At 47.8% G+C, this 10,079-nt stretch overlaps 1 protein-coding gene across 4 annotated transcripts; it reads right to left on the bottom strand.

The window, feature by feature from the left end:
• LOC134862748 (B-cell receptor CD22-like) lies at positions 1 to 5,834 on the bottom strand. Of its 4 annotated transcripts, XM_063880818.1 has the most exons (7): positions 5,638 to 5,834; positions 4,827 to 5,204; positions 4,423 to 4,668; positions 4,044 to 4,131; positions 3,767 to 3,806; positions 1,652 to 1,743; positions 1 to 549 (listed from the first exon to the last, which is right to left on the bottom strand). In XM_063880818.1, exons 1-7 carry the CDS (start codon positions 5,687 to 5,689, stop codon positions 489 to 491), a joined length of 957 nt encoding a protein of 318 aa, XP_063736888.1. In that variant the 5' UTR covers positions 5,690 to 5,834; the 3' UTR covers positions 1 to 488. The 4 variants fall into 4 exon arrangements, 3 of the variants coding, with proteins under 3 accessions (XP_063736888.1, XP_063736889.1, XP_063736891.1); XM_063880819.1 differs by lacking the exon at positions 1,652 to 1,743; XM_063880821.1 differs by lacking the exons at positions 1,652 to 1,743; positions 3,767 to 3,806.
• Positions 5,835 to 10,079: the final 4,245 nt, after the last annotated feature.

The raw sequence follows: 10,079 nt of genomic DNA, 5'->3' as shown, positions 1-10,079 counted from the left end.
TTTAAAATGTTCAAAATCTTTATTTACATAAAAGACAAATAACACATTAAAGCAGATTAAATGCAAAAGTGAAAACTGAGAGGTGGAAAATACAAAAAGTCAATGAATCCATAATAAGTGAAAGCAGAAAACTTCAGCGCAGTCTCGCTGCTTAAACTCTGATCAAATATGTCTTCCTTTTTACAAAATTCTGTAATATTATACATGGAATAATCTACAAGTCCCACAGAGCATTGCTGTGGGAATCGTCCAATCAGAAAGCTTTCTGTCGCTTGCATACATAAAATATATATCTATATTTCAATATAAATTAATTAACCATATATACTGCTTTTACTCCTGTATATGAGGAGGTGGTACTCCTGTATATGAGGAGGTGGTACTCCTGTATATGAGGAGGTGGTACTCCTGTATATGAGGAGGTGGTACTCCTGTATATGAGGAGGTGGTACTCCTGTATATAATGCTGTTTATTGGATATGATGGACTCAGCCTCTAACGGCCACTGAGCTGTAGACGGTGGCCTCCTCCTCCTCCTGCTCCTCCGCTCTATAAAGGATGAATGAACAGAGAGAGAGTCATTAGATATCACAGTATTCATCTGAAGGGGACAGAATATATTTAGATGTGATCAAAAATACAGTTTCACTTTCAAGACCAAACACAAAACCACCGATCCTCTCACTGTGTGTGTGTGTGTGTGTGTGTGTGTGTGTGTGTGTGTGTGTGTGTGTGTGTGTGTGTGTGTGTGTGTGTGTGTGTGTGTGTGTGTGTGTGTGTGTGTGTGTGTGTGTGTGTGTGTGTGTGTGTGTGTGTGTATGCGTGTGTGTAGCTAACTCTAGAATTATGGCGTTCATGCTACCAAATTAACACTGACTTCTATCTGGTATCAACAATGAGTTAGCCTCCTTTAGCTTAGCGGTGGAGACGTGAAGTCATGTGACCGTGCTGTAGTTCATTTATAGCCCAACATTAGCCTCCTTTAGCTTAGCGGTGGAGACGTGAAGTCATGTGACCGTGCTGTAGTTCCTCTATAGCCCAACATTAGCCTCCTTTAGCTTAGCAGTGGAGACGTGAAGTCATGTGACCGTGCTGTAGTTCCTTTATAGCCCAACATTAGCCACCTTTAGCTTAGCAGTGGAGACGTGAAGTCATGTGACCGTGCTGTAGTTCCTTTATAGCCCAACATTAGCCACCTTTAGCTTAGCGGTGGAGACGTGAAGTCATGTGACCGTGCTGTAGTTCATTTATAGCCCAACATTAGCCTCCTTTAGCTTAGCGGTGGAGACGTGAAGTCATGTGACCGTGCTGTAGTTCATTTATAGCCCAACATTAGCCTCCTTTAGCTTAGCGGTGGGGACGTGAAGTCATGTGACCGTGCTGTAGTTCCTCTATAGCCCAACATTAGCCTCCTTTAGCTTAGCAGTGGAGACGTGAAGTCATGTGACCGTGCTGTAGTTCCTTTATAGCCCAACATTAGCCTCCTTTAGCTTAGCGGTGGTGACGTGAAATCATGTGACCGTGCTGTAGTTCCTCTATAGCCCAACATTAGATCTTTACTTCAGAAATCTGACCCTCCTATGCTCCACAAACAGCACATGTCTGTCAGTAAAGAATATGACTTTTATAACAGATATGAACTGTACGGTACCGGGCCTGGTTCTTCTGTCTGAACTGGACCGAGGCGTAGCTCAATTCCTCCACCGCAGGAGGCATGAAGTCACTGCCCACAACATCAGGTAGCTGACAGGAAGTAGAGAGGAAGAGGAGAGGAAGAGGAAGAGGAGAGGAAGAAGAAGAAGAGGAAAATGAGAGGAAGAAGAAAGGAAGAGGAGAGAAAGAAGAGAGGGAAAGAGAGGAAGAGGAGAGGAAGAGGAGAGAAAGAAGAGAGGAAAAAGAGAGGAAGAGGAGAGGAAGAAGAGAGGAAGAGGACAGGAAGAGGAGAGAAAGAAGAAAGGGAAAAGAGAGGAAGAGGACAGGAAGAGGAAGAGGAGAGGAGGAGGAAGAGGAGAGCATGCGGAAGAGGAGAGGAAGAGGAATAGAAAGAGGAGAGGAAGAGGAAGAGAAAGAGGAGAGGAAGAAAAAGAGGAAAGTAAGAGGAACAAGAGAGGAAGATGATGGGGGAGGAAGAGGAGAGGAGGAGGAAAGGAAGAAGAGAGGAAGAGGAGAGGAAGAGGAGAGAAAGAAGAGAGGAAAAAGAGAGGAAGAAGAGAGGAAGACGAGAGGAAGAGGAAAGGAAGAAGAGAGGAAGACGAGAGGAAGAGGAGAGGAAGAGGAGAAGAAGGTGAGAGGAAGACAAGAGGAAGACGAGAGGAAGATGAGAGGAAGAGGAGATGAAGCGGAAGAGGAAGAGGAGAGGAAGAAGAGAGGAAGAGGAAAGGAAAAGGAAGAGAAAGAGGAGAGGAAGAAGAGAGGAAGAGGAGAGGAAGAGAAAGAGGAAAGGAAGAAGAGAAGAAGAAGAAGAAGAAGAAGAGAGGAAGAGGATGGGAGAGGAAGAGGAAGAGGAGAGGAAGATGAGAGGAAGAAGAGAGGAAGAGGAGAGGAAGAGAAAGAGGGAAGGAAGAGGAAGAAGAGAGGAAGAGGATGGGAGAGGAAGAGGAAGAGGAGAGCAAAGGAAGAGAAGAGAAAGAGGAAAGGAAGAGGAACAAGAGAGGAAGATGATGGGGAGGAAGAGGAGAGGAGGAGGAAAGGAAGAGAAGAGGAAAGGAAGAAGAGAGGAAGAGGAGAGGAAGAGGAGAGAAAGAAGAGAGGAAAAAGAGAGGAAGAGGAGAGGAAGAAGAGAGGAAGAGGACAGGAAGAGGAGAGAAAGAAGAAAGGGAAAAGAGAGGAAGAGGACAGGAAGAGGAAGAGGAGAGGAGGAGGAAGAGGAGAGCATGCGGAAGAGGAGAGGAAGAGGAATAGAAAGAGGAGAGGAAGAGGAAGAGAAAGAGGAGAGGAAGAAAAAGAGGAAAGTAAGAGGAACAAGAGAGGAAGATGATGGGGGAGGAAGAGGAGAGGAGGAGGAAAGGAAGAGAAGAGGAAAGGAAGAAGAGAGGAAGAGGAGAGGAAGAGGAGAGAAAGAAGAGAGGAAAAAGAGAGGAAGAAGAGAGGAAGACGAGAGGAAGAGGAAAGGAAGAAGAGAGGAAGACGAGAGGAAGAGGAGAAGAAGAGGAGAAGAAGGTGAGAGGAAGACAAGAGGAAGACGAGAGGAAGATGAGAGGAAGAGGAGATGAAGCGGAAGAGGAAGAGGAGAGGAAGAAGAGAGGAAGAGGAAAGGAAAAGGAAGAGAAAGAGGAGAGGAAGAAGAGAGGAAGAGGAGAGGAAGAGAAAGAGGAAAGGAAGAAGAAGAAGAAGAAGAAGAAGAAGAAGAAGAGAGGAAGAGGATGGGAGAGGAAGAGGAAGAGGAAGAGGAGAGGAAGATGAGAGGAAGAAGAGAGGAAGAGGAGAGGAAGAGAAAGAGGGAAGGAAGAGGAAGAAGAGAGGAAGAGGATGGGAGAGGAAGAGGAAGAGGAGAGCAAAGGAAGAGAAGAGAAAGAGGAAAGGAAGAGGAAGAGGAAGAGGAAGAAGAAGAAGAGAGGAAGAGGAGAGGAAGAGGAAGAGGAAAAAGAGAGGAAGAAGAGAGGAAGAGGAGAGGAAGAAGAGAGGAAGAGGAAGAGGAGAGGAAGAGGAAAAAGAGAGGAAGAAGAGAGGAAGAGGAGAGGAAGAAGAGAGGAAGAGGAATAGTAGATATGTAACCATGAATCTGAAATCAGCAGAAAATATGAATGATAAATATAAATTCACTCACCTTCTGTTCCTCCTCCCCTCCACCTGCTGCTGCCCGCCTCCTGTTAGCCCACCATCACATTCAAGAGGTCAGATACAGAATAAGATCAGAGGTCAGATACAGAATAAGATCAGAGGTCAGATACAGAATAAGATCAGAGGTCAGATACAGAATAAGATCAGAGGTCAGATACAGAATAAGATCAGAGGTCAGATACAGAATAAGATCAGAGGTCAGATACAGAATAAGATCAGAGGTCAGAGAAACTCAGATCTTAAAGCCAGACGTTATGAAGTACCTCCTGAGGATGCAGAACAGCAGGAGGGCGACGGCCAGCAGGACTCCACCCACCACAGAGACGATGAGAGGCAGGAGATGTCCTCCACCTGTAGACTCAGAGACAGAAACCTGAGAGGGGGTCTGACATGTGAAGCATCCTGGGAGATGTAGTCCTAAGACGTGCGAGCAACTACATTTTGATTCTTGACACAAACAGACCGTCCTTTAAATGTGTTTCACCTCACCCTGATCTCTTCCGAACCCTTAGCACTCCTGTTCTCCACCTCTAACGCGCACTAGCGTAACGCACTGAACCTTCTTCACGTACGTTAGGAAGCTGAAACACGCTGCTCACTCTCCTACTTCACCTCAGTCTCAGACGCTCACAGATAACTAACCTCCGCCTGCAGCCTCCACCTGCAGGCTGTACGGCAGAGACGTTGTTCGGGGGTCATCCTTCAAAGCACAGGTGTAGTTCCCAGAATCCTTTGCAGTCAGAGCACTGAGCCTGAGGGAGGGGCCGGACTGTGGGAGGGCGTGGCCGTCTCTGAACCAGGTGACCTCCAGGTGATGGAAGGTGCAGAGTGCGGTGCAGAGCAGAGCGTCTGCTTCGCTGGAGTTCTTGATCTGCATCGGGATCCCATCTGAAGGACAAGACGTTCCATTGGCTTACATTCTCTACACTTCATCCTGTGGTTCTGGATGTGAGATTAGCAACTACCATTCCCCATACACACTTCAGGATTACAGATGTGAATGCTCATTGATAATAAGTGTTAGCGTAGCAACACGACGCTCTTACCTCTGACTGTGACTCTCACTCCTGGTAGGCCAGTAAAAGTTGCACTGCTGTGATCAGCTTCCACTCTGAATCGTAGAGTTGCATCGTCTGTCTCCTGTAAGTCTGTGATCTGCAGGGTGCAGTTTCCCTCCTTGTCTCCCAGGTATCTGTAGCGAGGGTTGCTCCTCCGCTCTGATTCGCTGTCGTACACAGACGGAGTTGAACCCTGACAAATTGCATGGTTCTGGCACCAGACGACTCTCTGGATCTTTACCAGAACTTCTCTTCCACCCTCAGAGACAGACTTCAGGGTTGAGAAGGTGCAGGGGAGGGTGAGCGTCGACCCTTTCACCCCACAAACCGGACCGGGATGGTTCACAACTAGTAGACCTGCAGCACCTGGTTGTGGAAAAGGTGAAACATCAGCATCTGCTTTTCTCTCTCTCATCTGAGCTTTGATTGTGAGAGGGTTAGAGATGTATGTTCTCATGTTAACAGGACGACAGCCCAGGAGGAACAGCTGACTCAGAGACTCAGGGAGACTCAGAGACTCAGGGAGACTCAGAGACTCAGAGAGACTCAGAGACTCAGAGACTCAGGGAGAATCAGAGAGACTCAGAGACTTAGAGAGACTCAGAGACTCAGGGAGAATCAGAGAGACTCAGAGACTCAGAGACTCAGAGAGACTCAGAGAGAATCAGAGAGACTCAGAGACTTAGAGAGACTCAGAGAGACTCAGAGACTTAGAGAGAATCAGAGAGACTCAGAGACTTAGAGAGACTCAGAGACTCCCTCCCCCCTGTGTGAGAGTCTGACTGTATAGAAAGCCTACCTGGCAGCAGGAGCATGAAGCACAGGAGGAGACTTTCGTCCCGTCTTGCCATCCCTAGTGTCTTCGGCGTCTCCCTCCGGCTCTGACTGACGGGCGGGTTGTGAAATGTTTTTTGTGAAATATTGATGTTACTCTCTGACTTCCTCCTCTTTACGAGAACTCTCACCCCATCAGTGAACACACATACAGCAGACACTTCCCCAAATACTCCCTCCCCCCGTCCCCCATCTGCTATTAATAAATAAATAAACCACTTCATTCATGTGGAGCAGAGAGAGAGGGGACCACATCAGTCCAGGTCTGAGGTCTTTACACTGAGAGGGGGGACCACATCAGTCCAGGTCTGAGGTCTTTACACTGAGAGGGGGGACCACATCAGTCCAGGTCTGAGGTCTTGAGAGGTTTGAGAGTAATACAGACGAGTCAGACAGGAAGACGATAAAGAGCCAGAGAGAAAGAGGAAGGAGTGAAGCCCAGAATCACCGGGGGAGGGGCCGGCAGAGGCTTCCCAGCAGGGGGGGGTATGTTGAACGCAGACTCACTGGTCTCTCTCACTGTCGCTGCTCGGTGTGTGGTGACAGCGATGCCCCGTCCCTTTTTACATTTCATCATCAGAGCAGCCAACGGATGGGAGGCGGGATGTCTGAGCCCGCACACTGACAGGTTCACATCCACACCGGCCAATCAGGAGCCGGCATACACCTCTACCTGCTCACACACAGCTCACACACTCAGCTCACACACTCATTCCCTTCTCTACCTGCTCACACACACAGCTCTCACACTCTGCTCTCACACTCCGCTCACACACTCCGCTCTCACACTCATCCCCTTCTCTACCTGGACCTGGCAGGTGAGTGCAAACAGTGTGTGTTGTGTGTATGGATGTGAAGTATATCCTTTGCAGTGTTTTATTCCCCATCCTGCTCCAAAGAGCTGAAGTTCTGTTGGTTAGTTCTTCGAGTATCTTCCTAAAGTTCTTCAATATGAGTATAAAAACAACAAGACGTTATTAGTAATGTCATTAGTAATAACAGTCGTTATTTTAAAGCCCTTTAGTAACTGCGTTTCATGGTCGAAACTGGTTGAACTGGCTCCGTGGGATCTACCTGCACACACAGGTAAGGAAACCCGACTTCAAACCTGGTTTGGAGTAATGGGAATAGGACTTGTGTTTTAAATGAAAGCAAGGGAAGAGCTTTATGATAGCAGAGACTTCATCGATGCGGTTCATCCTCGAGGTTTAGTTGTGAGGGATTTACTCAAAAGAACAAAAGGAAGAGCAAATCTTTGAGACGTGTTTCTGCTGCTGGGAAGAAGCGAGACAGCACTGGGAGGGAATGATGCCCGCGGTCCAAGTGTTGGTGGAAAGAACGGTCTGTGTCTCATTAGAGAAAATAAGCTCTTCAATTAAAGGGAGAGGGTTTAAGGAGGACGCCTCTCGTATCTGTTTGTGTAATTCATTTAACCCTGATGTGGTGTTCGGGTCTCCTGGGACCCTCAGGTAAACCGATATAATAACTATTCTCTAGTTTTTGTTATCGGAACAAGGCTTCCTGATATCCTCCTCAACAGCTACACATCAGATCCAGGCCCAGGCTGATCCAGATCCAGGCCCAGGCTGATCCAGATCCAGGCCCAGGCTGATCCAGATCCAGGCCCAGGCTGAATGGCTCCAAAGAAAGGGTGTCATTAGTGGAATGCTGTGCAACCTCCTTCCACCAATGCAGATTAGAAGCACCAAGGACAGGATAACCCTGTGCAACCTCAATCCATCATTCCTCTCCTTCTTCTTCTCCTTCTGGTGCATGCTGGGAGATTTTGGAGTGTGAGCGGAAGAAAAGAGCGACGCTTTACATGCTACATTTTTCCGTTTGTGCTTGTTTATGGGTGTTAGTTTCATATAGTTTATCGGTGATAGTTTACTTTGCTTAACTTTTGGGTCTTTTGGTGCTGTTTTTTGGGTCTTTTGGTGGTGGGTTTGTGGTGTTTTGCGGGCTTCTCCTGCCGGTGTCTCGCCGGCCGGCGTCTGACGCCATGGTGAATGGAGACTTTGCCAGACTCACTCGGAAGCACGGCATTAAAATATCGGCCGGCTTCCCATGCACTGTGGAGGATATCGGGCTGGCTGTGGGGGAGAAGGTCGGACACAGCAGCATTAAGTCCCTGGCGCGGATGAACAGTGCGGTCGTGATCTTTCTGGACCAGGTGGAGAAAGTGAACCGCGTTATCGAGACAGGCATCACGGTGAGTGAAATGTTTGTGCGGGTGCAGCCGCTGACGCTCCCCGCAACCAAAGTGGTTCTGTCCAACGTCCCTCCCTTCATAACTGATGAGTTCCTCAGTAGAGAGCTATCCAGACACGGGAAACTTGTTTCTCGGTGAAGAAGATGCTGTCTGGGTGTAAGTCTCAGTTACTGAAGCACGTGGTGTCTCATCGCAGACAAGTCTATATGATACTGAACAATCGGAACGCGGAGCTCAACCTCCGTTTTCACGTTAAAGTAGATGATTATGACTACGTGATTTAAGCAAACCTCGTCAGTTATGAAGTGTTTTGGTTGCGGGGAAGAGGGGCACACCGTGAGTGCCTGTCCGGGGCGCGGGGACTCGATTCCGCCTGGTCCGGATGTCACTTCTGCCTCCGCGCCGGGGCCGGCTGCGGCAGGGCCGGTTGTAGTGGAGCAGCGGCGGGCGGCTGCTGTTGCTGAAGGTGGGGTGTCTCCAGCGGCGGTGGCCGTTAATGCGGCTGCTGTGGTGGTGGGGGGCGCCGCTGCTCCGGAGCAGCCGGCTGTGGCTGTGTCCGACGGGGCATGCGGGGGTGTTGCACAGGGTGTGGGTGATGGTAAAGATGTTCACGAAAGGGAGGTTGTGGTTTTGTGTAGAGGTGAAGAAAATCAGGTGGTGGGAGAAAAAGAAAAAAACACAAGAAAAAACTGAGATAATGTAAAAGATGGTAGAGACGGTGAAGTCTGCCAAACACAGGAGGAAAACATGGTGAAAACAGGAGAGGAGAGGAAAACATGGGGTGAGCAGGTGGAGATTGCTGAGATGGAGGATGAAGAGGTGGCAACAGCAATAGCAACAACAAAAAAGACTGCTAATAAACGCAGAAGCACAAGGAACAACGCACCTACTCTTAGAAAGAGCAGCAAAGTGGTGAGCGAGGGAAAGAGAGGAAGAGAGCAATGGCAGACAGATGAGAGTGGGGATGAGTGTCAGACGGCAGTGACGTGATAGGGTTCAGTGACAGTCAAAAGGGAAAATGTACACAGCGGAAATGATAAAAAACTATCTACTGCAGACAAAGAACCAGCATGGGGTAGTTGTGGAAGACTATTTCCCTGATTTGGTCGTTTTTTGTTCTTCGGCCAAGTTCCATCTTAGTCGAAAAGAGGAGTCTGCCTTCACAGAACAGGAAGCTTGGAGACTAAAGAAACTGGTGCATAAAGTACGAAAACAGATAAGCAGCAATGAAGTTAAAACCCCTTATGTGTGTTTTATTTAACCTATTTGTCTTTATTGTTGTATGCACTACCTCACTCACAATGGACACTTTTAGAGTGGGAAGCCTGAACGTCAATGGAGCCAGAGAGCTAAGAAAGAGGGCGTTAATTTATCAAACAGCAAGTATAAAACATGTCGACGTGCTTTTTTTACAGGAGACGCACAGCGACGTTGGTAACGAGAATGACTGGAAAAAGGAGTGGGAGGGGGAAGTCATTTTAAGCCACAGCACCTCTCTCAGTGGAGGGGTGGGCTTCCTTCTCTCCAAGTCTTTTAATCCTGTCTCACTGGAGGTCGAGCAGTTTATCAAGGGGAGGTTGCTTTTAATAAAAGCACGGTTTGACCTTTTTACGGCTGTTTTTATAAATGTGTATGCTCCAACAAACGGTGCAGAGAGGAAGCTGCTTTTACAAAAAGTGAATGATGTTTTAAACGGCTGTGCCACGGAGGAGTTTTTATTCTTGGGTGGGGATTTTAATTGTACGGAGAATGCATCTTTAGATCGCAACCATGCAGAGCCGCATCCAGCATCCCAGCATGCTCTGAGGCAGCTGGTCCACTCCCACGGCCTGGTGGATGTATGGAGAAGGATGCACACAGACGATAGGCAGTACACCTGGTCCCACATCCGAGAGAATAGGATTTCATCAGCCAGACTAGATCGCATTTGTTGCTTTAAGCATCATTTTAACACTTCTAAAATGTGCAGTATACTCCCTGCTGGTTTTACAGATCACTCTTTGCTTCTATGTAATGTGTTTATTAGAAATGTTTTACAGAGAAGTGCTTACTGGCATTTTAATTCGGTTTTAACATTTGATAGACATTTTAAAGAGGCCCTCACTTATTTCTGGAGTGTTTTTAGACAGAGGAAGGGAGAGTTTAGCAGTCTTAGGCAGTGGTGGGACCATGGTAAGACTGAGATAAGAATGCTC

Source organism: Eleginops maclovinus, chromosome 4 (genome assembly GCF_036324505.1).
Source record: "Eleginops maclovinus isolate JMC-PN-2008 ecotype Puerto Natales chromosome 4, JC_Emac_rtc_rv5, whole genome shotgun sequence".
Lineage (NCBI taxonomy): Eukaryota > Metazoa > Chordata > Actinopteri > Perciformes > Eleginopidae > Eleginops > Eleginops maclovinus.
This window is presented reverse-complemented; position numbering and strand designations above follow the sequence as displayed.

Excerpts from the sequence above, each read along its gene's own strand:
- LOC134862748 (XM_063880818.1), bottom strand. The coding sequence starts at position 5,689 with ATGGCAAGACGGGACGAAAGTCTCCTCCTGTGCTTCATGCTCCTGCTG. Across the intron at positions 4,669-4,826 it reads AGTGAGAGTCACAGTCAGAG|ATGGGATCCCGATGCAGATC; the intron begins GTAAGAGCGTCG and ends CTTGTCCTTCAG. Across the intron at positions 1,744-3,766 it reads GAGGGGAGGAGGAACAGAAG|CTACCTGATGTTGTGGGCAG; the intron begins GTGAGTGAATTT and ends ACTTCCTGTCAG.